The following is a 27,832-nucleotide window of genomic DNA, read 5'->3' as shown; positions in this document are numbered from 1 at the left end:
ACTAAGCACAGCACTGCACAGTGCTGTTCAAGCTAAGAGAGCTTGGAATTTGGTAAGTCAGACCAGATCTAAAAGGGGCATCAAGTGGTACCTGTCTGTTTAGATTGCTTAAATTACTTATAAATATTGCCTCAGAATGAAGTCAAGCAGGTAGTTGGACTACGCTTTACCTCTTAGTTGTCAACATTTTGGCTCTAAGTATAAGTTATTTGTTCCATATGTATTAACAAAAACTTGTCTCAATTTGGCATTATTTTTAACATTATATTTTACTAATTTAGTATATGAAAATGATGATCAGCTCCTGTGGGACCCTGAATACTTACCAGAAGACAAAGTGATTGTGTTTCTTAAAGATGCATCTAGAAGAACAGGTGATGAGAAAGGTGTAGAAGCAATTCCTGAAGGATCTCATATAAAGGACAATGAACAGGTACGTGAATAAGAAATAAATTTTTCCCAAAATACATTAACCACATACATATATGTATAAGTGCTGTCACAGTATTTTTCTATCCACCAATGTTCTATACAGATGGTGTCTGACTTAACAAAGGATCAGCCTAAAATTTTTTGACTCTATAATTGTATGAAAGCAATATGCATTTGGTAGAAATCATGCTTTGAATTTTGATGTTTGCCTGGGCTAGGGTTGAATATCTCTTGTGATTCTGGGCAGTGGCAGAAAGCCATACCTCCCAGTCAGTCATGCAGTCACAAGGGTGAACAACTGATACAACCATTCTGAATTTCATAACAACCATTCTGAATCCATACAACCATTCTTTTCACTTTCAGTACAGTATTCAGTAAATTACGTGAGGTAGTCAACACTTGATTATAATACAGGCTTTGTGTTGGATGATTTTGCCCAGTTGTAAGCTAAGTAAGTGTTCTGAGCACATTTAAGGTAGGCTAGGCGAAACGATGATGTTCAGTAGGTGAGGTGTATAAAGTGCATTTTCAGCTTAACATATTTTCAACTTAGGATGGGTTTTTTGGGACCCCTTGTAAGTAGAGGAAGCACTGTAATATCATCAGCAAGGAGTCTGAGGTTGTAATCTGCATAATATATGTAGTATTGACAACACTCAATTTTGGTATTTTAGCCTCAGTAGAAATTTTGATATTTTGTATGTATTTTTTTATTAGGCTTTTTGAACTTCCGTTGCATATCCCAGAGAATCCGTGGATATCATTAAGCTAGGAATACTCATCTGGGATAATGTAATTCTTTACCTAGTAGAACAGTGCCTACCATGGACCTAATAACAGCATTATATACTTTACCTTTTTCACCAGTGCTTTTCTTTTCTGATTGTTTAAAATTATCTTTGAATAGGAACATTAAAAATAAAAAAAGGACTTGTGATTATTATAAGATGATTTCCTTATATTTCTAAACTCCTAGAGAACCATGCCGCTGCCAGAGGTTTGCTTATCCAGTATTTTCTACATATTTAGAGGCAGTTAATTGTCAGGAATGAATTACATTTGTTTTCCTTTAGTGGTTTTTATGTTGCACTCATTGGAATTATTTGTCCTCCAGAAAGGATGGAGACACTGGATTCTAGAAAAGCCTTTACTCAGTTAAGAAATTGTCACCTTGACTTGTTCATAGTCCAGGTTACATATTGAAGCCTTTTATTTTTCTAGGCATTATATGAATTAGTTAAATGCAATTTTGATACAGAAGAAGCATTGAGAAGATTAAGATTTAATGTGAAAGCAGCTAGAGGTAAGCATAAATATTAACTTTTTGTTTTCACGATGTAGCAGAAGTTTAAACTTTAAGCTATTAAATTTTTTGAAATTTTAAAAGTTTAAAAAATTTTAACTAGGTATATCCTAAATTTAATAATACTAATCTTTCTGAATTTAGTAAGTATTTGTTGGATAATAGTTATAACTTGTTAAACAACTTGTATATAACAAGTATTCACACAAGGCATTATGGGGAATGGGGTTAATATTGTCCTTTCCTTCATGAGAAAATAAGACCATTTAAATAAAAATACATAATGCCTTTCAGTTTCAAGGCATTTACAAATATTTTCTTACTTGATCTTGGTAATGGTCCTGTGAACTGAGTAAAGTGACAGATGTTACCTTCACTTTAAAAGTGATGAGAACTGAGGTCCAGTACTTTGGCCACCTCATGCATGCGAAGAGTTGACTCATTGGAAAAGACTCTGATGCTGGGAGGGATTGGGGGCAGGAGGAAAAGGGGACAACAGAGGATGAGATGGCTGGATGGCATCACTGACTCAATGGACGTGAATTTGAGTGAACTCTGGGAGTTGGTGATGGACAGGGAGGCCTGGCGATTCATGGGATCGCAAAGAGTCAGACACGACTGAGTGACTGAACTGAACTGAACTGAGGTATTTTTGCTGAGGCGAGCATGATTCATAAATAATGAAGCCATAGCTAAAATTCTTTTTTTAATCTAAACTGGCTCCCACCCCCACTTCGCTAAGAGTACTGTTTATTTATCATTGTGTAACCAAGGAAAGAGCATTCATTCAACAAAAATTGAAGGGCCTATTAAATTGTGAGGATTTAACTATAAACAAGGCCCCTGACCTCCGGTGCTTGGAGCCTAGGTAGGAAAGCTGAAAAATAGTTCTGAGTTCTTCCAAGGAGAATTCAAGGGTGCAGTTCAAACTTACTACAGTGGGACTTGACCTAGTTGGTGCAAAGAATGAGACGGTAAAAGAAAGCTTCTAGAACAAAATATTTTTACTGGGCTATAAACGAATTAGCTAGGTGAAAGGGGATAGATAAGAGGCATGCAATAACCTCTAGACAAAGGGAAGAGCATGCACAAAGTCTAAAGAAAGAAAGAAAATAATGAGTTTAAGAAATTGAAAGGTGGCTGGTTTAGTTGGATCATAAAGAATAAAGAGGAAATGGCCTAAATTGAGGTTGAAGAGTTAGGGACTAAATCATCCAAAATTTTATTAAATAAGGATGTTTTATTACTTTTATCTTTTGAAGCCATCAATAATAGAACTCAGGAGTAAAATACTTCTGTTGTTACCAAAAGTTATATTTTTATTTACAGTTTTGTTATGTGCAGGATTTGGGAGAATATTGCTTAACAGTTTCCTTCCCCCACTTTCCCCCTGCCCTGCCCCCCCGACCCTGCCCCAAATTTTTTCAGAGGAATTATCTGTTTGGACGGAGGAAGAGTGCAGAAATTTTGAACAAGGGTTGAAGGCCTATGGAAAGGACTTTCATTTGATTCAGGCTAATAAAGTAAGTAATGATATATGTTGTCTCTTTTTATAAAAATAAGTTTAGTTAACCTAGGTCATATGAAATCTACTATATTTTCTAATGTTAAAAGTTCTGTAGTGAATATATAATATGCTTGTATTTAGGGAATTATAATAAGCATGCCTAGACTCCCTGGCATATATTTGCCAAGTAACTGTTCCCAGTGTGGTATTTATTGGAAACTTTTAAGAACTGGATGTTTTAAACTATGTTCATTAGCTACTGGATGGGATGTGTGAGTACATATCATGCCATATGAATATCAACTATACAGTGTTAATTTATATCCCCCCAAATTTCGTAATTACTTACAAATTTATTTAGGCTTAATTCTCTTAAACTGAAATCAGGTAATATTTTTAATAGAACTGCACAATTGTAAAGAATAAAAAATTGTGTTCCTAAGGGAAATTAGGACAGGCAAAATTAAAATCTCAAATTTAAATATGGCAAATTAAGTAATGTCTAGGCTTATGAATGTCACATTTTTAGTGAATATAAACGACAAGGAACTTGGCTTTACATGTGTCCTCAAAGATGGTATATCACATGTGTGATGGCTTACCTAGGGTGATGTTGAAAGTATCTGGGCTTTATGGGCTTGAGTCTGAAGCTCTATAAATAGTCTGTCCTCATCCTCTTTCATATCTCTAGATGTACAGTATCTATTGTATGTTCCATAAATAAAATAGTTGCTTACAAATTCTCAGTTGATTTTTCTCAATTTTGGTGTTCTTTAGTTTATTGTTGATAATTTTGTTAATTGTGTTATTTGACATCAGACATAACTAATAAGAGAGAAATTTTGTGTCTTAGCATTGATATAAAAGATGTAGCCAACCCATGTTCATGTTGTAACCAAATCATTTGATAATCTCCAATATAGTGATTTCTCTGTGAAAGGATTGTATTATGCTAATGACTACCTATATATGTTTCTGATTTAAAGAAAAGCAAATGATCTCATGGTTGAAAGGGCCAACATTTTGAAAAGGTTTTCTAGCATTCCTGCTTAAATTCAAACAATACTGACCCAAGCATGCTATGGAGGGGGACCCCTGGAGATGATAAGCTGATGTAACTCACAGGAGCAACACCCCCCCCAAAATCCTTTTTAAGGAGTAAGAACTTAGTAGGTGACTTAAAGCTATTAGCCAAAAAAAGTCTTAACATGATATTGAAATAAGACCTTGATTTCTTATTTATGAAGAATATTTGGGATGGTGGTATTTCAGTGTTACAAAAGTCATCTAACCTATACCTAATTCACAAGTTTGTTCCAGTGAACCATAGGGAGGACAATTCTTAAGAGGGAGGGGAATAGTCCATTGAAAATATTCTTTGTTTTTACACCTGGAATTGAAATTTGGATCTTAATCATAGGTTGTATTATGCAGACTTACCTAATTGACAGTTTTTCATAATACTGTTAACTTTGGCATGCCACATAATGTCTTTTCAATTTTTGCTTTCAGTAAAGTACAGTTGACAGTTGTCTTCTAGAATAAGATTCTAAAAAGGAAGCAAAAAACAGCTTGAGAAGGTGATTGGTGTTTTTGTTTTTAAAACACTGATAGCTTTGTCTTAAAGCAACATGGGCCAAGTCATGAAGTGGAATCAGAGGGGCAAAAAGAAAAATAGGTGCCACCTAACAAAATAGGGATGTCATAAAGTTGACCTTAGGTCTAGTCAGTCCCACAGCAGATACCCAACTTCAGGACCAGAAACTTATGAGTTAAATCATATCATTTTCCATCTCAAACACTCATTCAGATACACTTTTCCTTTTAAACTCCCAGTATTTTCTATGCAGCAACCCTACCAGCTCTACAAGCAAAGTAGCAAAAAGGAAATTTTGTCAACATCATCTGCCTGTCCCATATATTTAATATGTGTAAGGGGAGCCATTCAGTTCCCAAATAGGTGTAACACAGTAAACCACTGGAGTGATTTTGTAAACAAATACTCAGTTCAGTCGCTCAGTCATGTCCGACTCTTTGCGACCCCGTGGACTGTGGCAAGCCAGGCTTCCCTGTCCATCACCAACCCCCAGAGCTTCCTTAAACTCATGTCCATCGAGTCGGTGATGCCATCCAACCGTCTCATCTTCAGTTGTCCCCTTCTTCTCCTGCCTTCAATCTTTCCCAGCATCAGGGTCTTTTCAAATGAGTCAGTTCTTCATATCAGGTGGCCAAAGTTTTGGAGTTTCAGCTTCAGCATCAGTCCTTCCAGTGAGTATTCAGGACTGATTTCCTTTAGGATTGTCTGGTTTGATCTCTTTGCAGCCTAGGGGACTCTCAAGAGTCTTCTTCAACACCACAATTCAAAAGCATCAGTTCTTCGGCACTTAGCTTTCTTTATAGTTGGACTAAACATCCATACATGACTACTGGAAAAACCATAGCTTTGACTAGATAGACCTTTGTTGGCAAAGTAATGTCTCTGCTTTTTAATATGCTGTCTAGGCTTGTCCTAGCTTTTCTTCCAAGGAGCAAGCATCTTTTAATTTCATGGCTGCAGTCACCATCTGCAGTGATTTTGGAGCTCCAAAAATAAAGCCTTACAAATAGCCTAGAAAAGAAGAGAAGCTAAAGGCAAAGGAGAAAAGGAAAGATATATCCATTTGAAACAAATATTAACATTTTTATAATAGCTTTTAACTCATTGAAATATTTTTAGCCTTTCTACAATGTAAGTAGCTGAGTCTGGATCAGTGTTGGGATTAGTAAGAGAATCCTTTAAAAGGGCATTTAAATTCAGTCTCCCTAGGTGTTCTGTGAGTAAAAGTATTTGCAGATTTCTTGTAACAATTTTAATTCAAATGCCACTGCCAGACATTTTCAATAAAGGAGTATTCATTTTTATAGTAAATGAATATGATACTCTCTTTAAAAGCATAATGTTTAGTATCTGAAGACCTGTTGCCAATATATGATTTCTCTGAATGGGAGCTTAGAAAGAGTAATTTTTAACACAACTGCTACTGTATTGTATTTTATAACTGCTATTATTTATTACTTAAAAGTCAGCTAAATTTATTCAAACTTAAGATTTTTTCATGAAATTTACTCCTTTAAGGAGGAAATAATTCTTAAAAACAAGTATTTGTTTCCTACAGGTTCGAACAAGATCGGTTGGTGAATGTGTAGCATTCTATTATATGTGGAAAAAATCTGAACGTTATGATTTCTTTGCTCAGCAAACACGATTTGGAAAAAAGAAATACAATCTTCATCCTGGTGTAACGTGAGTTTGTTTTTTCTTTTTGAGTCATTTTTGCTAAGCTTTTGTAAATTTTTCTTGAGAGAATTGTGATTTTTAGACTCTTCTTTCTTTAAAAGGATAAAAGTTGACACTAATTTCAGTTTATCCATTTATTGACATCTTCATGGGGTATTTAGACTTTCAGTGTCTTATAAAACATTGTAAACTACAGTTCATATTATTTGAGACAGCAAATTTATCAAAGTAGATGTTAAGAGTACATGTTTTCAGTAGTATTCCTGAGAGGAGATGGATCAGAAGAGCTGTGAAAGCATGTTTTTGTTAAAATTCTGTTCCACACAGTATAAGCACATACAGTTTTGATTTAATAATACCAAAAGAGCAGTAAGAATAGGAGAGACTGTCTTTTCTAAATCTTACAGGGCCATATGCCTAATAGAAATCCTTTAAAGAGGAAGAGAAATTAATATTTTTCCTTGCCCAATCTATTTTAGATCTTGGGAACCAAAAATAAGATCTGGATATAGATGATATCAAAGGGAAAAGACATGGGAATATAATAAATCAGGTCAAATTGCATTTTATTTTTTGTTACAAAATATTTTATAGAGAAATGAACATGTACATGATAAGTTCCCTTTTCCTAAATATTCTGAAGCCTTTTCCTCTAACAGAAATAATATTTAATAAATAATACAACTTTAGCTAACTCCTAGTGATAGAGGGAGTATAGTTTGTTATTATATCCATTTTTTAAGCAAAATGCCTCATATGTCTAATCCATTCCCCATGCACCAAATTCTCTTAGCTTCTTTTAGTCTAGCTGCAGAATGATACATTATCCCCAATCTGACTAGTAATGTATTACTGTTAAGTACTTAGTAATAGAGTATCAAACCCTTTATTTCATGTATTGCTCTAAAATACTGATGAACTTTACAGTGAAATTCACTTTACCATACTTGCCTTTATTATTCCCTGTATTATGTTTATGAAATAAAAATAAAGCAGAGTTGTGACTTCATCTGGTCAGCCTGCACCAGTAAAATTCTTAAGCCTAGCCAAATAATTGCCTTTGAAAGATGTGCTTATATGCATACTTTTGTGCTTTTCAAACTACTTGACTGGACTGTTTCTTGGTCATGTTCATTACAGGTGTTTCTTCTGGTCACTTCCCTGTTTGGAGTATTCAAACACTCTAAAATCCAAAGCAAACTTATCTGAAAGGGAATAAATGGGTATAATTGTCCTTGGAAATCATGAAACATTGGACTCTGCCTCATTCCTTTTTTTTCAAAGGCCATAATGAGTAGAATTTTATATATAACAGTATTCCAGTTTTTATATAATTGCTTACTGTTATCAATTTATAGTTAAATTTTTATTGGTAGCATTGAGACATAATAATGTAGAACTACATATAGCTATCCAGTCTTCAGAGTATATCTTAAAATAGTTTTAAAGCTATAGGGAAAAGCAATAGTAACTAACATCTTTCATCTTTTGACCCATTTCAGAAATAAAGTCACACACGAACTACAGGCAGTCTGTCAGCAGCAGCAGTAAGAATATCAGAATTGCCATGCTGGGTCAGACCCATGGCTCATCCAGTTTTCTCTTTCAGAAAGCATCACCAAGGGAAGTGTTGTGGGCTGGCTTAATTGGTCCTCTGTGACGTCAGGCTCAACAGGTTAGGTAGGGATGTGCCGCTAAACATTTTAGTTTTTCTAATAATTTCTCCATAGCTTCTGAAAGACTTTTTGAAGCTACTTATATCTGTCACCTTGATTCTTCTTAAGGTTTAAATATTCTGTAGATGGAGTAGTCATAGTTAAAAGTAATCCCATATCTTCTCTTTTCTCAGGCTTTAAGAGTTAACAGTGTGTCCCCTGGTGGTACGGTATGAAGCGAAGAAATGTTTTCCTGCTAGACAAGAACACTGTTTTGTAGTCTTGAGCTATATTCCCCTTGGGTCTTTTATAAAGTTTTTTTTTTTTTTAACTGAAAACTTTTTTTTTTTTTTTTTTACTCCTCCTCATCCCTTTTAGCTGTGTTAAATCTCCTATAAGAAGCCATGTAGACTGTATATTGCAGATGGGGAGAAATTGTGGTTTTCTCTAGCATAGACGTATTTTTGTAGTTTGCCTCCAGGACCTTCTCTTTGCATTAACAGTTGCATTTTAAGTGACCACACAAAATTTAAATGCCTTTAGACAAAAACATTAAGTTAATTAATGCCTTTAGACAAAAATTTGACTGAATTTTTCAATCTTCCTCTTTAGTCAAAATGTATAGTTAAGAGCAGATTATCCTGAAAGTTATTTGCTTATTTTTCTGTTACATAGTTAACCTTTCATTTGTTCACCAGAATGAAGCACATTTGCCACTTTGCTGCCTGTACATGGCCTTGGATAAATCCTACTGCAGAGTCTCTCCATTTACTACCTAAAAGAATTGGTAGCCATATGCAATTGAAGATTTTGCTGTAACAGCCTTGCAAATATTTTTTTTTTTTTTTTTTAAGTAAAAAATAACTCAGCATAATTCCAACTATTTGAATGCTGCTCCAACCCCTTGGGCGGTCTACTTACCTCCTCTTTTCCTTAAGCATTCTGGATGGCATTAACCTTTAAGAAACAGTAGTAATAAGTCTTTAACAATATCATTGTTATATTCAGAGATTTAAAATAATTTTGGTATCTCATCAGTTCTAGTTTCCTTTGAGTGGCTTTTAACATCTTCCATTACCCATTCCCACTACACCAGATTTATTTCCAGCAATTCTTCCTAGTGCATTATCTGTTTGTTAGTTTTAATTTCTGAAGTCCCTTTGGCATTGCATTCATCATATTCATTCTGTTTCTCTGTGCCTCAGATTTATTACCTAATTGTTCTATAATGATGAATGACATAAAGCCAAAGACATCTTAAAAGACCAACAAATTTAATTCCCTCCGTTTATAAATGAGGAAAATAAAGCCTAAAATGTTAATGAGTGCAGACTGTTACACAGACTTTCAGTAAAGTTCCAAGCCCTTCCATGGTTTCTTTCTTGTCCACATTCCTACTTACCCTGCTCACAAAATTCTGAAAGATTTGTCTTAATATTTCTATTATTCCTGTTCTGAGGGAATTTAAAAATAAATGATGTATTTAGGTTTTTATTGTACTTCTCTGCACTGTGCAAACTTAGGCACCAGTGGTGCAGAGGTGAAGAAAGCAGACTGAACTTAACTGCCTTCACGGGATTATTCAGTACAGGTGACATCAGACTTTTCCTGTAAAGAGGGCTTTGCAGATGTTAAGTTCTGTTGAAACTACTTAGGTCTGTTGTTGGTGTGTAAAAGTGGTCATAGACACTATGTAAATGAATGTATATGACTGTGTTCAGTAACATATTATCCATAGAAATAGATCGGCAGCCCACAGGCCTGCCTTTGCTGCCCTTTATTCTAATGACTCGGTAGCACTGCATAGTTCATAAAACACTTTGCTACACATATCCTATACAACAGCCCAGTACATAGGTCATGTGCATTTTATAACTAAAGACACTAAACCTTAGAGAGAGAGGTATTTAGTTCAGCTCTAACCTCAACCCAGTGTCACTTACCACAAACGTCATCCCATGCCGTTGAGCTCAAAAATTACTTAGGGAAGACGTAAACTCACCCCTGATGATATACGGGCAGATGAAGCTAACAGATAAGCCCAGGAACTTTGCGAGCTTATTATACCTCAGCTCTAACAGAAGGGTGATACAGAAAGTAACAGAAAGTTTCAGGAAAGTATTTCATTATTAGGTCCTAGTTTGTCTTTCAGATACTGCCATAGTCATAAAATAATCTTTGTAAGCTTTACAATTCCAATATGTGTTCAGAAATTTTTTGTACTCCTTGTGATTGACATCATCCCTCTTCATTTACAGCCTTTCTGATTTTAGTTGGGCCACTCTGATCATTTGCCTACAATTTCTAAAGTTTTAAAACTGCCTGTAGGTCTGTAACATTTGCTAGGGTAAAGCCCTCACACATTGTTTTCCTACAGACATTTAACCAAAAGGAGCTTTCCATTTCAGTGCTTGCACTGGAATGAATATAAGGGAAAATGAGGGTATACTTGCTAAGAAAGCCTTGTAAATTTAACCTCAGTTTTAATTTTCAGCTGTTTTTAATATAAGAAAATAATCATCGTTTCCCTCAATTTTAAGGGATTACATGGATCGTCTTCTAGATGAAAGTGAAAGTGCTGCTTCCAGTCGAGCACCATCTCCTCCCCCAACTGCCTCAAACAGTAGCAACAGCCAGTCTGAGAAAGAAGATGGCACTATAAGCAATAGTAATCAAAATGGTAAGCAAGCAGAGAAACACTTGTATTTCTTGATAATGATGGGCACTTTTCCTTCAGTAGCCTGGGAAATTCTGTTTCCGTGTCTATTCAACCCCCAAAGCAGACCTAAAGTAATACCAGATGAAACAGAATATCAGGGTGCATATATACGAACACAGAGAATATGTACAAGTTAATTGGAAAGAATTCCCATTGATATCACTAAAAAGTACCTTTAATAAAGTATACCATCAACAATGACCATTTCTTTTTCTTATCAGGTTGGAATGTCTAGATGTAAGTATTCTTATTTGTTAAGTCTTAGACCAGAACTCCAGCCGTTTCACATCAGAAGTACACAGATACTTAATGAAATACTTTGAGTGCTTATAACAGTTTAGCAGGAAACCTCTTTAAGCATATAAATGGAAAAAAGGTGATAGCATAATAACCTAGAAAGATAAGAAAAGATAAAACAGATGTGTCCGCCTGTGCGTTCATATTGTACAAAAACATTCATTTTTATGCCCATGAAAAAGAAGCAAAGAAACACATATTTGAGATTCAGATAGGTTCTTGCTTAAAATATAGAGTGGACCGAGGATCAGTAAGGCCTGGTCAGAGAATTTTCTTGATTTCTACTTTAATTAAAATAGTCTTAAGTAAGACCATCTCTAAGCAGAAAGTAATAAATCTTCTCTGATCCTCTTTAATAGGAAACTGGTAAATTAGAGATAAGCTCTGCCCACCTGCATTCTGATATAACAGCTTTAGGGGAGGGCCAGTGGAGAGCTAATCCCTTCTCCCCAACAGAAACTAGAAGAGGAACATTGAACAATTTGACCTTTTTTCTGCTCTTTGCTCTCACACTGGCATTTAATATACCTTGGTGAATATATTTTTTCACTTAATGATCCCTTTCCATTCCCTCATTACTTCCCCTCTAAGAACAAGCCAAACAAATATTAGGGCCCAGCAGCCATTTCCTGATTCAAAAACATTCAGGTTCACTGACATGATTTCTAATGCCAGTCACAACCATCCTAAAGTAGAATAAGCAGCTGAGATTGGGACTAGGGTGGAAACTCAGGGAGGCAGACGGTAGGTAGTACAGTCAACCCTCTGTATCTACAGGTTCCACATCTGCAGATTCAAAATACTTAAGGAATCATCTCTAGAGTATTTATAATACTTAATAAAATGTAAACACTATTTAAGTAATTGCCAGCACAAAGTAAATTCAAGTTTTTGCCTTTTGGAACTTTCTGGAATTTTTTTTTAAGTGTTTTGATAGGCAGTTGGTTGAATCCTTTTAACCATTTGATGATACCATGCAGTTAGCCTAGGAACAGTGTTCATAAGTTACTTACACATTACTCTGCCCAGAGGCCATTCACATGTAATACAATTAAGATTTCTAGGCTTTTCAAGGAAAGGAAGACCTTTCCAACCCAATTCTCTTTTTTCGTAAGGGGCTTTAATTAGTGTCTTGAAATCTAATAGTGATTTTTGACCTAATGATCATTTAACCTAGCTTCTTGTGCTTACTATGGCAAAATCACTCCTTTTATATCATATGGTACATAATCTCATAAGCAGTCATGGTTTGAGTGCATTTTTGGGTTGAGAAAATAGAATACTTTCTTTGACCAAAATGTATATTTGAGGGTCATTCTTATTTTTTCAGACAATTAAATTTTCATTTTCTCCAGTAGCACATTCTGTATTTTACATTAAGCATTCACAAAATTTGTCTTCCATTTTGCAGTCAACTGTAACATGACCTTTTGTTATATTATCAGTTATGCTATTTCTTTTCTCAATCTATTAGGAAAGAATTTGTGTTTGCCTTTAGCGTTTTCAAGTGTATGCTTGTATAGTGCAGGCATTAATTTAACATTATGACAGATTAATGTTAAGAATGAAAAAGTCATGTCATCTTGCTTTTATATGGCAGTTAGAAAACTCAAGCTGCTATAGAAAGAATATAATTTTTTCATTGTTTTAGAAAGTTACAAACTGCTAAACCTGAATAATTTATGAATATCTTTGCTTTAATTCAGCTTATTTAGACTGCTGGTGGATCCATTGCTTATTTGTTGCCATGTAATACCAGAATGCTATTAATACATACCAAATCCTATTCTTAATTTTTTACATTTATTAGCTTACTCTTCACAGCAACCCTATAAATTTGTTATTATCCTCATTGTATGTGTGTGATCAGACTGAGGTACAAGAGTGTAAATAATTTGAGGTCACACAGCTACTAAAGTAAATAGAGCCAGAATTCAGCCTATACACACACACACACACACACACACACACACACACATATTTGATACCTCACTTCCTTGATAAAAAGTTATTTTATAGCTGTTCATAGCACTTTTATAATAATTTATGAATTTAGCTTTATAATATTAGCAGTTGCTTTCATGTCTCTTCCAACCTAGGGGTGTCATCTAACGGACCAGGTGAAACATTAAACAAAGAAGAAGTGAAAGTTGAAGGATTACATGTTAATGGACCAACAGGTGGAAGTAAGAAACCACTTCACACAGATATGGATACCAATGGTTATGAAACAGATAACCAAACCACTGACCCAAAAATCACCCATATGACTGCAAGAAATGAAAATGATTTTGATGAAAAAAGTGAGAGACCTGCCAAAAGGCGAAGGGTAAACAGCAATGAAAAAGAAAGTCCAGGTGGTTCTGAGTTTTTCCAAGACACAATCTCACATGGAAAATTTGAAGAACTTGAGAACACAGATGACTAAACTTAACTTTCTTTGGAGTAAATTCTGGTGTGACTAAAATTTTCAGGGTTGATGGGTTACCTTAAAAAGTTGATTTCCTTGAAGCAGTTGGTTAAAATTTGAATTGAGTCCTAACTTTAGTAAATAAGATTTCATAATTCTGCTTTGCAGATTTTTTACTTTAAAATTGTAAAGGCCCTTTTAAGGAAATGACAAATAGTTTAGTAAATTTGAATGAACTACAGATACATCTGTACCTTCTTATTTGATGTATTAATCCTAAAATTTCACTACAAGGTATTTTCTTAGTTTGATGGCAGAGAAGGAAAAAACAAGTTCAAATTTCTGATTAACATCAATTTTTCTGAGTTTCTTGAAATGTCTTTTATAACAGACATTTTTCTCTCCATACAAATTGAGTATCATTATTAAGGAAACCCTTATGAATCCTGAAAGTTATGCTAGCATGATTTTTTTATATATAGAAGTTTAAAAATAAACCAAGTCAGGTTTGTATATGTAAAATTGTTGACATCAATGATGTCTTTCCATATTCTTATCTGGGCTTAAGAAATACATTCTGTATTTTTCCAGATTCTTTGTAGCCTTTGAAAGATTTTTACAGTACATATGTCTTGACTGAGCTGTCCTTTCTTAACACAAAAGCTTGTATAATTTTCTTAACTTGTACAGTTGGTAAACTTTTATGAGAGGAATTGATATTCTGAGTCTGTCAGCTTTCATTTTATTTTGCTAAGGTTTTTCTAATGAATTTTTAAGTGTTTGTGTAGTAACTGAGTCATGTTTCTTATCCAGGTAGTAAAAGCATTCATAAAGGATTGTGAACATTTGTTTTTTCAAGTTTTTACTTAAGGACAAATAGTTTGAGAACTGAAATTAAGCATGATACTTAGATCACACAGTTTGTTTTGCATTTGCTATAATTTTCAAAATTATTTTTGAAGCAAAACAGAAGTTTAATGTTGACTTCAAGTGCTTAAATGTATCATGCTGACCAGAATCCCATTCAGTTATTTTTATATGCTTTATAAAATTCCCATTTTTGCATTAAATAAACAGGGGAAAAGGTTAAGTGATACTTAGATATTGGCACACACAAGGAGTTGGCAGGCAACAATATTGATTTTATGAGGAAAAAGTGATAAACTTATCTGGTGATAATAGATCACCAGATAATTAGGTTTCCAGTTACAGTCCAGCTTTTCATATTTGATAGTACATTTCCAAAGTGAAAATAAGTTATTGAGTAACCATTGCTCTGTGTGATTACAAATAGGATCATCCATTCACAAAGAGTCAGAGATGACTTGAGCAACTGAACTGAACTGATTTGCATCACCTTGCAAGAGTGCCATTTTATTTTTAGTGCAAAATTCTTATTTAAAAAAAATGTAGTTTTATACAGCTGATAGACCAACCTATATCCAAACTTTTATAAAAGATTATTAACTACTCTTATCACACAGACATACCCCCAAATACTTCTAGCAGTTCATTTTCAGCCATCAAAGAGCCAGTGTCTTTTTAGAATATGTCTTCTGTGGTCTTGTTTTTAATGGCTCAACTGTCTAATGCAATTGAGTAGAGGTTTGCACTGAGAAATTATGGTTTAGGCCTTATTCTCCATGAAGTATTACTATTAACCTATGTTCAGACTGCTTCCCTCCACCAATGTGAACAACTTTTTTCCCCCAAACAGTGTTAAAAGCCACTTTACAACACTTGACTTTACATGATGTAGATTCACTGTTATTACATATAGATCCAAGTAAATCAAAGTTCTGGGTGAATGTGGTGAGAAGCGTGAGCTCTTTGTTGTTTTGTTTTACCTAGAACATTAATTTATCCAGAATGGCAGCTTTAGCAGATGATCACAATCCATTTTCTAAATCAGATTTTATTATATGAATCCAAAGTATCCTAGCTCTTTTTCAAAGATGGTCTATAGAAATAGTGATGATGTACTTTTTTTAAGTTGTTGCAATATTAGAGATGCCATTTTCACCTTCTTAAAAGATGCATTTTGTTAACAGGTTTGTGAAGTTCTTGCAAACTGATATTACAGGAACATTTTAAATAAATTCTCAGGCATGTTTGCAAATACGGCACATGTTGTATACATGTTAGGAAATTTTACTTTTCTTAATATTTTTAAAGTCTGCCTAATGAAAAACATTCCACTATTATAATACATAATGCTCAGCTTTTCATAGAGAAATATTTAATTGTATTTTATGTTTATACAGGTATTTCACACAGTACATTCTTTATAATGCAGCCACTATAACTTGATAAGTCATTGCACTACTTTAAAAAATTTTAGTAATACCATGAATTTAATTTGCTTAAGATTTAGTACATTTCATAACTCTTGACAAACTGCATTGGGAAAAGAAGCCTTCGTTAACAGTTACTTAGTCTCCCTCACCCCATACCTACCCCCCAGCAAAGCACTATCTTTATTTAGAATGGTATTCTGTTTTATGATGTGTTTTCAAATAGAGTTCAAAATTTGCAACTCAGTTCAACAAAACAAATCTGTTGAGCTTTAAAACGTATTTGAAATAATATTTAAATAGTCATTTAAAATTATGGATTAATGTTTTTAAATTTATGCATAATAATTTTGCACTGTAAAATAATTCCCTTCCCCGGTTCCCTGTCTGCCATTCTGAATATGCTTATTAAAATATTTTTTTAAACACATTTGCCTACATAATGCTTTGTGAATGATTTTTAGTAGATTGAGTAGGTGTTAATTATAGATTTTAAGGTTGAATGATGCACAGTTTACAATGTGAATGTATATAATTTCTGTTCTTTCAGCTCCTAGACAAGGGTGTGAAATAGTGTTTCAGTGGCTCCTGATACCTTTTACCTCATGGGTAAATGGACAGATGATGTATTTTTGTTTTTTTTTGTCCTCCAGAGAGATCCTTAGGTCTGTGGACTTCTATTCACCTGTTTCTCTTTCTCTGAACTACTTAATTAAAAACATAGTTTCCTTCTTTTACAGTGCAATTTATATCACATACAGTTTTGCAAAAAAATTTCACTTTACCCTCAACAGAAAATTAAGAGTGGGCATTTTGAAGAGTGGGGACTGAAGACTTTTCCAGGCAAGATGTGTGCTGATGACCCTAGGGGTGTGTAACTAGCTCTCTATCACTGCTAAATACCAAATCAGAAATAAAGGTTTTTCTAACTATAATCCATGTTTATGCAAAGTGCCAGTGAGGAAAACCATGTAAATCTCTCCCTAAAAATGACCTTCCTATATCATATAACTGTACTGATTATTTAAACTTTTTATCATAAAATCAACTCTGCTGTTTAATAATCAGGTTTATCCTTTGCAAAATCTTATCTGCCCCATGTTATGGACTGATTTTATGTTTTTAAATATCTGTACTAATCTCTGTCTTCTAATACCAATTATCCATAACCTTATTTCTGTTTTACCTTTAGTATTGTGCTGGCATCTTTGACATCTGACTTCTGTGTTTTTCCTTTACCAAACAGGATTATTTTTTATCTTGTTTTTATACTAGGTCCTGTGACTTTTTCAGAATATATAATATACTGTTGACCCTTGAACTACACAGGTTTGAACTGCATGGGTCCATTTACATGCAGATTTTTTTCAGTAGTAAATACCACATGATCCATGTTTGGTTGACTCTGTGGGTGTGAAACATTGGATGACAAGAGGAACACTATACAGAGGGCAGACTGTAAATTACACACAGAGTTGCAACTGGGTGGAGGGTCAGCACCCCAGCCTGTGTGTTGTACAAAGGTCAACTGTACTTAAAGTGTCATTTTGCTTGTTCTAAGAAGTGAACTTGAATGTGCATTTAAAGTTTACTTATTCTGTGAAGAACATTGAGGACTTGCCATATAAACTGGGGTTGAACTTCTAATTCTCCTTTGTCCAAATTGATGGTAAAACCTTCTTCACATTGAAAAGTCAGTGGTGACAAGTTCTCATCATGTTTCCATATGCGATATTCAACAAACATTTGGGCCTGTACTTGTGCCAGCTACTGTGCCTAACTTACGGCTTCAGAGATGTAGCGTGTTCTCCTCAAGGCATTAGGTGAGTGCAACAGTGGAAGTGTATGCTGAGTCCAAGGAGGGCACAAGAAAAGGAAGAGTAGGCATGAGCTCAGGGGAATAAAGAGCCAACGACTGTTTGCCCATAATTCTAGCTAAGTAAGATTTCCCTTGAACTTATTGTATTTGTTAGAAATTAGGCAACTATAAGAGGAACTAAACAGCCTGTTGATGAGGGTGAATGAAGAGAATGAGAAAGCTGGCTTAAAACTCAGCATTCAGAAAACTAAGATCATGGCATTTGGTCCCATCACTTCATAGCAAATAAGGGGAAAGGTGGGAACAGTGATAGATTTTCTTTTCTTGGGCTACAAAATCACTGCAAATGGTGACTGCAGCCATGAAATTAAAAAATACTTGCTCCTTGGAAGAAAAGCTAGACAAACCTAGACAGTGTATTAAAAAGCAGAGATGTCACTTAACTGACAAAGGTCCATATCGTCAAAGCTATGATTTTTCCAGTAGTCATGTATGGATGTGAAGGTTGGTTCATAAAGAAGGCTGAGCGCCAAAGAATTGATGCCTTCAAATTGTGGTGCTGGAGAAGACTCTTGAGACTCTCCTGAACTGCAAGGAGATCAAACCAGTCCATCCTAAATGGGAATCCTGACTATTCAGGATATGGGAAAAAGGGAAACCCTGACTATTCATTGGAAGGACTGATGCTGAAACTGAAGTGTTAATACTTTGGCCACTTGATGCGAAGAGCCAACTCATTGGAAAGGATCCGGATGCTGCAAAGATTGAAGGTAAGGAGAAGGGCAGTAGTGAATGAGATGGTTGGATAGCATCACTGACTCCATGAACATGAATTTGAGCAAATTCTGGGAGACACTGAAGGCATGGGGAGCCTGATACACTGCAGTCCATGAGGTCACAAAGAGCTGAACATGACTTAGCTACTGAACAACAACAAGCAACATTAATGTGTGAGTCCCATGAGAAGGCTTTTGTTTTTACCATTTCCTGCAGGGCTGATTATAACAGCTGTGGCTTATTCAGGACTCACCCCCTGTTGTCATTCACTTTCCGGGGAGCAGTATAAGGTGAGGAGACGCTTGATCTGATGTTTGAGAGAGGTGAAGGCTAATGCACATTTGGCCTGATTAAAATTCCACTTTTTGCTGTAGAGTTGGCTGAACATGTCTTTCTGCACATCAACTAGAAAGTGTTTATAGAGTAAGTTCAGTAAGTTTTAAATGGTCTTCCTCCTTTTCTCTGAAAGAGAATTGATTAAGTGTATAAAAAGCTTAAGTGTCTTAAAGAGAAAAATCTGGACCCTGAATTGGGGTAGTTTCTTTCAGAACCGAAAGAGATCAAGGGGAGAACGGCATCAGAGCCGCTTCAAACTCCTGACCAGGAAATCTAGGTTTAGGGAGAGAACTTGCCCTTAGTCTACTCCTGTCCCTAGGATGCTTTAGCTGAGTGAATGTGAGAAACCAGTTCCAGCTACAAGCTAAAGAGGTGCCAGTCATCCTGAGAATGAATACTCCCATCAATCCCCTCTGAACACACAGTTATAGACAGTGGAAGTTTATTTGGTTGGCTAGTGGTTCTGAGCTTTCAAACACCCTGAATTACCTGCTTCATTAACTGCTTTGCCTTATGGCCTCGTTATTTGCATCTGCCTCCACTGTTTAGTGGGCAGGCATCTGCATTGTAAAAACACTCTCTCAAGACAATTGGGCTGTGTCCACAAATTTCATAAGTGGCTAATTTTGTTAATAATACTGAGCCTAAAAGAGTGAAATGGCTCACTTAGCTGTCTTACCTGCCACAATCCTGTGTCACACCTTTAAGTGAAAAGAGGATATTCCCGGTTTTGTTAAAGGCATATGTTTCATGTAGATATTTGGTTAGGAAAATCAATGAAGGTCATATGCCAAAAATAATAGTTATTTCTAAGTGTTGGGATTATGGTGGTCTTAAAAACAAGTCTTCAATGTAGCGCTTGTCACAGGTGCCATTTTGATTTTGTAGGGTTATCCCCTCCTGATCTCAAGTCTCATGAAAGAGGGCCATGTCTGTTTTCTTCACCGTATACCCAAATCCAACCACAGTGCCTCTTGCCTTACAGATAAATTTATTTGCTCACTGGGCACATGACACTGCTTTTCCAATTGCTTATAATTGCTTTTCCTATGTGCTGACCAGACTCTTGGGAGATTTCCCCCTCGATTTCCCTGTACCTTTGGGGATAAATCCTAAATTGTACTTCGTATTAACCCCCACCCCTCCACCCACCTTTCATTTGTGAAAGTGCATTTCATTCAGACACTCCAATCAGTTAATGCCATTGCTGGTAAAGACACTACCACTTTCCTTGGGGCTTTGTTTTAGCTCTGACTGCAGAGAAGGCAATGGCACCCCACTCCAGTACTCTTGCCTGGATAAATCCCATGGACGGAGGAGCCTGGTAGGCTGCAGTCCATGGGGTCGCTGGGAGTCGGACACGACTGAGCGACTTCCCTTTCACTTTTCACTTTCATGCATTGGAGAAGGAAATGGCAACCCACTCCAGTGTCCTTGCCTGGAGAATCCCAGGGACAGGGGAGCCTGGTGGGCTGCCGTCTCTGGGGTCGCACAGAGTCGGACACGACTGAAGCGACTTAGCAGCAGCAGCAGCAGCAAGAATTATGAAACTTATTTCCTCAAAAAGTTTCTAGTTAAAATTAAGAAAACAGCATCTCCCATTGCTTTTGTTAACTCTATACTTCGCCATAAGGGCTTTCCAGGTGGTGCTAGTGGTAAGGAGGCCTCTTGCCAATGTAAGAGACACGAGATGTGGGTTTGATCCCTGGGTCAGGAAGATCCCCTAGAGGAGATCATAGCAACCCACTCCAGTCTTCTTGCCTGAAGAATCCCGTGGACAGAGGAGCCTGGCACACTACAGTCCATAGTGTTGCAAAGAGTTGGACACGACTGAAGCAACTTAGCATGCATACCTCAATGTTTTCCCTCTCCCTAAAGTCTGTTGATGAGGGGTGGGGGTGGGAAAAAGGAAAGGGGGTCTACATGGGTGAGTAGAAGAAACACTCAACACGAATGTCAGTGGTTACATGGCTAGCCTGCATCACCGTCTGGGCTCCACAGAGAACCCAAGTCAATATTTGTGACTTGACTACTAGCAATATCACAGCCCTTTTTATGCTTTTAGTTGAATTTTAGATTAAGTATCCTGTTGAAAAGTCAACTTATTATAGTTAAAAACAATGTTTCTGAAGCAGGGTCAGTTTATATCCGTCACTGACTCAATGGACATGAGTTTGAGCAAACTCGGAGATAGCAGAAGACAGGAAGCTGGTGTGCTGCAGTCCATGGGGTCACAGAATCAGAAAAGATTTAGCAACTGAACAAAGCATTTACAAGGTATATCCCATAGGCCAACAGTGAAAGCAATGAACTTAACCTGATGGCTTGGAGCCTCATTAATGTTTTTAATCAGTGCTTCTAAATATTCTTTTTCAGAACAAATAGCTGAAAGCCCCACTGTGCCTGGCCTTGTTATTTCCTTATTTCTGTTTATATACCTCATTTCCACCAAGAGATACGTCTAAAATATGCACAGTTGACCGTTAACACAGATTTGAACTGTGTGGGTCCTCATATGAGGATATCTTTTTCCAATAAATAGAGTATTTGTATTTTCATTTTGCAGATCCTTAAGTGTGGAGAAAAATTTGTGTTTGATTAGAAATCACAATACATGGAATCAAAAGAACTAGGGTTTGAGTACTGATTGTATCCAAACTGGCTCAGCTTCCTGCCTTTGGGTGAATCATTTACTAAGTCCTTTATTTTGAGGCAGACATAGCAGCACTCAGGTTTTCAACTGTTCAGGGTTGGGGTAAGCATCTCTAATAGCTCCATTATTCAAAGGTCAACTGTGCTTAGGATCTTCCTGTTCAAACAGCATTTTTTACACCATGCCACCTCTTTGCATTCTACTCATCCAAATTCAGCCATATTTCAAGATTTCTCCTCTTGATTTTGCCATTACTTTGTAATCTTAAAGCTTCCCTAGTGGCTCAGACACTAAAGAGTACCTGCAATGAGAGACCCAGGTTCAATCCCTGGATCGGGAAGATTCCCTGGAGGAGGAAATGGCAATCCACTCCAGTATTCTTGCTTGGAGAATACCATGGACAGAGGAGCCTGGTGGGCTATAGTCCATGAGATCACAAAGAGTCAGACACGACTGAGTGACTTCACTCACTCATAATCTTATGCTAAAGAAAACACTAAAACTGCCCATCTGTAAAGCACAATACCCACAGTGATACCACAGAGATTATAAAATCACACATGGGGAATGTTTATCCCCAGAAACTACTAGATACTCAGTAGTTGCACAGGTGTATATAATCCCTCATCCAAAATCCCTGTAGCCCTAATTTTTCAGATTTTAGGGAGGTAATATGTATATTTTATAAAAGATCAATTGCAGAGTATAGAACCACATTAATAGCTGAGTATAGAACCATTAATGTCCACAATAAAATGTGTTCATGGCTTCCCTGGTGGCTCAGTGGTAAAGAATCTGCATGCCAATAAGACATGGGTTCAATCCCTCATCTGGGAAGATCTCACATGCCACGGAGCAACAAAGCCTGTGTGCCACAACTATTGAGCCTGTGCTCTAGAGCCCAGGAACCGCAACTACTGAGCCCACATGCCACAGCTACTGAAGCCTGCATGTCCTCAAGCCTGTGCTCTGCAACTAGACAAGCCACCGCAACGATGTCTGCACCGCAACTAGAGTAGCAGTCTGCTGCAACTAGAGAAAGCCCATGCAGCAACAAAGACCCAGGACAGCCAAATAAAATAGGAAGCCCAAAGTAAACTAGCATGGTGTGCTTTGCTAGGTACAACAGCTCCAACAGAACGCTGTGCACTGGGCCTTCTGCAGAGCCAACGAGAAGCCTATAAATGAAGCAGCAGCTGTGTGAGGGAACCTGCTGGAGCCCAAAGAGTCAGCAATGATTTAGCAACTGGAACCTCCCACTCAATCCTCATTTTATGGAAGGGAACACCTAAGGCTTAAAATGGGGAAATGACAGGTCCAAAGTTCAACAGCCTTAGACTGAGCTTAGATAAGATCAGGGCCCTCTCTTCTCTTCCTTCACAACACTTAATAGTTTATGTATTCAAATGGCAACCCACTCCAGTGTTCTTGCCTGTAGAATCCCAGGGACGGGGGAGCCTGGTGGGCTGTCGTCTCTGGGGTCGCACACAGTCAGACACGACTGAAGTGACTTAGCAGCAGCAGCATTCTTGGCTAGGACCATGGGCTCAACCCTTAGCTTATCAGTCCCTCCGGCCAGAGGAGTGAAGTACTATCTGCCACCTTGCAGGCAACTCATAAGGTGGCAGCCCCTTTTGGATTCATTTGGCTAGGATGGTTGGAAGAGCCATTCGTTCAAAAGGAGCACGTGCTGGTCACAGATGAAGGGTCAGTAGGCGGCTGAAACAACACGATTACAAAAAATACCATGTACCATATTGAGTGGTTGCCATTACATGCACTGGGATAGATATTCATAAATCAAAGTCACAACATTGTTTTCCCCAACCTACAAAATGGGAAACTAAGCCACCTTGAGAAGATGAAAGACCTTTCCAATCATTTGGATTTTGTCCACTTTCTATTTTTCCAAGTCAGATCTTTGCATTGCTTTCAGGAAAGAAGTGTGTTGTGAGGTAAAAAGCACATGTTGTTCACTAACATTTTCTCCTAGACTATTTCTCAGAAGTCAGTTCTGAAAGAAGAAAGTCCCCAAATTGGTGGAAGGGGGAGGAGACGGGGGCGGGGAAAATGGTCCATAGGCTCTGGGAAAAACTGGAATGCAAGTCTCATCATGAAGCAAGACATCAGAGGAATGGCCGCACAGGGACAGGACAGGCTGCACACAAAGCATCGGAACAGGAAGAGAAACTACCTCTGTGTCAAAGTTTGGAATCTGTGCTGCCACCTGCCTTCAAAGGACACCATAGAGTTAGTCACTAAGGAGTGACCATGAGGGGCTGAAGGTAAGTAACAAGGTGCCCCGTCTATATTCCAGGCATCATACAACTCCCTCAAATCTTGTCTAACCTTAGAGAAGGGCTAAGATTGAATTTCCTGGTAAGTGGCAAGATGGGGACTCATCTAATTTGATTTAAAGGAATAGCTTGACACTCCCTCCACACTCAAACATTACACTGTACTGCACAGCTCTGGGAACTCAGAGCAAAAGGTAGGCCTTACAGGAAGTGTATATTCTGTAAAGCAAAGAATTTTTCACAATCACCACTGTTCAACAATGGGAACTTCCTGTGCCTGTTTTTTCACCTCTAAAATAAGTTAATAATATGACACTTTAGAGAGTTAAAATGTATCAATACGTAAGGTGCCCACAAAAAATGCCTACCTAGCACATACCAAATGCTCAGTAAATTTATTTTTACTGTGGATAGTGCAAGTACTCCATTTCATTGCTACACACCAAATTTATCTTTTTGGAAAACACTTGGAAACCTAAGATAAATACATTAAAAATGTTTATGTTTGGTCTCCTGAAGCCAGATTTAGGTTTAAAAAAATAACTCACCACAGTTTTACTTATAAACAAAAAATAGAAACAAATTTCATCATCACCTACTAATCTTACCTTCTAAAATAATGCAAATCCTGTTTCTCTTTCATGCTTTCACAGCCACGTTAGGACTCCATAGTTTCTCACCAGGACCGTGCATCCTTCTCTAGCTGAGGTACTTACGTGTACAATCCCCCGCTTCTTGGAACTTTCCCTGACAGCATCCTCATCTGACCAAAAGTAGTTCCTTGCTTTAGGCACACTGGCAGCCAGTGGGCCAAAACTGGCTGGCAGATCTGTTTTGTTTTCATTTAAGCAGGTAGATACCACAAGCCCTGGCACTAACTATTATAGTGTGGGTTGCATTTATTCAGACTCACAATTTTTACCTGCCTGGCCCCTGTAAGATTTGAATTCATCAGTCTACAATATACAGTCCAAATACTGCAGCTGCCATGATCTTCCTAAAGGGAAGAAAAGGCCATGCTTCTGCCTTGCTGTGCTTAGTAAATGTAGCTACTGACTGGATGTATTCAAGAAATACTGTGTCCCTACAAACATATCCAGCACTGTTCTAGGTGCCAGGGATATCAGAGCAAACAAAACAGACCAACATCTCTGCCTTCACTGAGCTTAAATTTCATTAGAGCAGACAACTGCTGTGGAGGTGAAGCATGAAAAGAGGCCAGGAGTGTGGTGGGGTACCACCAAAGAAGGCCTAGAGATGGCATGCGCTATAAAGACATGGGGGGAGGGTGGAATGCATTCCAGACAGAAACGGATACAATGGCCCTGGAATGTTGGAGGCCTGTACCTCCAGTGCTTTCTCAGTGGAATCCTAGTTGTCCCTCTAAGTATCAGCTCAAATGCTCTCCCAAGAGATTTTCCTACCATTCCCAGTTAGGATGGCATTCTTCCTCCCACAGCTTCTTACATACAGCTCGGGTAATTTCATGATTCTGTCATCATTTGTAGATATTGTCCTCAAAAATACTCATTGAAAAAAAATAAGTTACCTGAAGGATAAGCAGACACAATGAGGCACTCTGGTGAACTTTCCTGCTGCAGTCTCCTAACACAGGGATGTTATCTGTAATTCTTTAAATAGGCTTTGGAGTCAAAGCTCAGATTTAAGTTTATCTGAGGGACAAATCCCTCAGCCTTGCTTAAGGTACCATTTTTACAGCAACACTGTAACATGGAAACACATGATATGAAGTTTTAACTCCACGAAAGCCTATAGTAGGCATAACATAAATAAGTAATACTGCTTTTCCTTCTTGTAAAACAAACGGTGGCTCAGATGGCAAGAATCTGCCCGCAATGCAGACCTGGGTTTAATTCCTGTGTGGGGCAGAGCCTCTGAAAGGAATGCCCACTCCAGTATTCTTGCCTGGAGAATTCCACGGACAGAGGAGCCTGGTGGACTACAGTCCATAGGGTCACAAAGTCAGACACAACTGAGCGACTAACAGTTTCCCTTTCTTCACTAGCACATAGCCCGCAGTGGCAGCTGTTGCCACAAGAGGGCACCATCAGCACAGCTGAAAAGCATGGCTGGTTGCTTTTCCTTCTCAGATTGAACCAGCTACCAGCTTCACCAGCTTTAAATCCACTGTGTATTAACTCTGAATGAAGAATGCCACCAACAGACAGGCATATGGTGGTGATGAGATAGATACCACCAAGTTTATTACAGGCAGACTAGGAAAAACAAGAATCTAGTTTGAGAACTTCCCTGGTTGTCCAGTGGTTAAGATTCTGCCTTGCAACAGAGGGGATGTAGGTTTGACCCCTGGTTCGGGAACTAACACCGGGAGGTGCGGTAGGGGGCATGGCAACTAAGCCCCAAGTACTGAAACTGCATACTCCAGAGCCTCGGACCCACAACTAGGGAGCCGTACACAACAAGGAAAGATCCCACATGATGCAACTAAGACCCAACACAGATAAATAAATCAGTTCAGTTCAATTTAGTCACTCAGTCGTGTCTGACTCTTTGCAACCCCGTGGACTGCAGCACACCAGGGTTCCCTGGCCATCACCAACTCCCAGAGCTTACTCAAACTCATGTCCATTGAGTCAGTTATGCCATCCAATCATCTCATCCTCTGTCATCCCCTTCCCCTACCACTTTCAATCTTTCCCAGCATCAGGGTCTTTTCAAATGAGTCAGGTGTTTGCATCAGGTGGTCAAAGTATTGGAGCTTCAGCATCAGTCCTTCCAATGAATATTCAGGACTGATTTCCTTCAGGATGGACTGGATGGATCTCCTTGCAGTCCAAGGGACTCTCAAGAGTCTTCTCCAACACCACAGTTCAAAAGCATCAATTCTGTGCTCAGCTTTCTTTATAGTCCAACTCTCACATCCATATATGACCACTGGAAAAACCACAGCCTTGACTAGATGGACCTTTGTTGGCAAAGTAACGTCTCTGCTTTTCAATATGCTATCTAGGTTGGTCATAACTTTTCTTCCAAGGAATAAGCGTCTTTTAATTTCATGGCTGCAGTCACCATCTATAGTGATTTTGGAGCCCCCCAAAATAAAGTTTGTCACTGTTTCCATTGTTTCCCCATCTATTTCCCATGAAGTGATGGGACCGGATGCCATGATCTTAGTTTTCTGAATGCTGAGTTTTAAGCCAACATTTTCACTCTCCTCTTTCACTTTCATCAAGAGGCTCTTTAGTTCTTTGCTTTCTGCCATAAGGGTGGTGTCATCTGCATATCTGAGGTTATTGATGCTTCTCCTGGCAACCTTGATTCCAGCTTGTGCTTCATCCAGTTCAGCGTTTCTCATGATGTACTCTGCATATAAGTTAAATAAGTAGGGTGACAATATACAGTCTTGACGTACTCCTTTCCTGATTTGAAACCAGTCTGTTGTTCTATGTCCAGTTCTAACTGATGCTTCTTGAATTAATTAACGAAAAAACAAAAAGAAACTAATGTGGTGGTGAAGAGCAAAGACTGACCAGGATTGGAATGTGGGTTCCACAACTCCAGTGCACAGCTGTTACCTCCTTGAGCTTCATGTGTAAAAAGGTTGTGCCAGGCCTCTCCTAGAGGCTGGGTGCTGGTCCCAGTGAGCTCAGTCTTACTGCACAGATGGATGGATAGACAGAGGAAGATGTCTGTCCCTTTTCTTCTACAGGGAGGAAGTCCTGAAGGGCCCTGGTTTCCGCTTACCTGCTGTGGATACACAAAGGCCCCAATTCTGTGCTCTGCCCCAGTAACTGACAGCCCTGTGAGTGGAAGCTGAGCAAGATGATAAACCAGTAGAGGAAAGGCTGCATGAAAGAGCACATATCTCACAAATTAGAAAGAAAAAACTCTGATAAGACATTAAAAGTTGATTACAACAAATGCCTTAGGGACAGTCTCTGAAAGCTGGATATTCAAGCTGAAAAAAAATAAAAAATGGAATTGGAAGTAGAACCATATACAAAAGCTAACTAAAAATAGACCTAAGATGTAAAATTATACAACTCTTAGAAGAAAATATAGAGAAAAGTC

General features: G+C 37.6%; 1 protein-coding gene across 20 annotated transcripts in view; it reads left to right on the top strand.

Annotated features, from left to right (window-relative positions):
- Positions 1-16,327, top strand: part of MIER1 (MIER1 transcriptional regulator) — a 71,780-nt gene extending 55,453 nt beyond the window's left edge. For 17 of the 20 annotated variants that reach the window (XM_025288506.3, XM_025288508.3, XM_025288505.3 and 14 more), the window contains 6 exons: positions 282-433; positions 1,657-1,738; positions 3,167-3,261; positions 6,401-6,528; positions 10,718-10,857; positions 13,293-16,327. In XM_025288506.3, the coding sequence (XP_025144291.3) occupies positions 282-433; positions 1,657-1,738; positions 3,167-3,261; positions 6,401-6,528; positions 10,718-10,857; positions 13,293-13,621 (926 nt within the window). In that variant the 3' untranslated portion in view covers positions 13,622-16,327. Of the gene's footprint in view, positions 1-281; positions 434-1,656; positions 1,739-3,166; positions 3,262-6,400; positions 6,529-8,024; positions 8,203-10,717; positions 10,858-11,117 lie in introns of those variants that run through there. The other 3 variants (XM_025288509.3, XM_044944876.2, XM_044944875.2) reach the window with 3 other exon arrangements.
- Positions 16,328-27,832: the final 11,505 nt, after the last annotated feature.

The sequence above is a fragment of the Bubalus bubalis genome, chromosome 6, assembly GCF_019923935.1.
Source record: "Bubalus bubalis isolate 160015118507 breed Murrah chromosome 6, NDDB_SH_1, whole genome shotgun sequence".
NCBI classification, from domain to species: domain Eukaryota; kingdom Metazoa; phylum Chordata; class Mammalia; order Artiodactyla; family Bovidae; genus Bubalus; species Bubalus bubalis.
The sequence above is the reverse complement of the archived record's forward strand: the minus strand, read 5'-3'. Positions and strand labels throughout refer to the sequence as shown.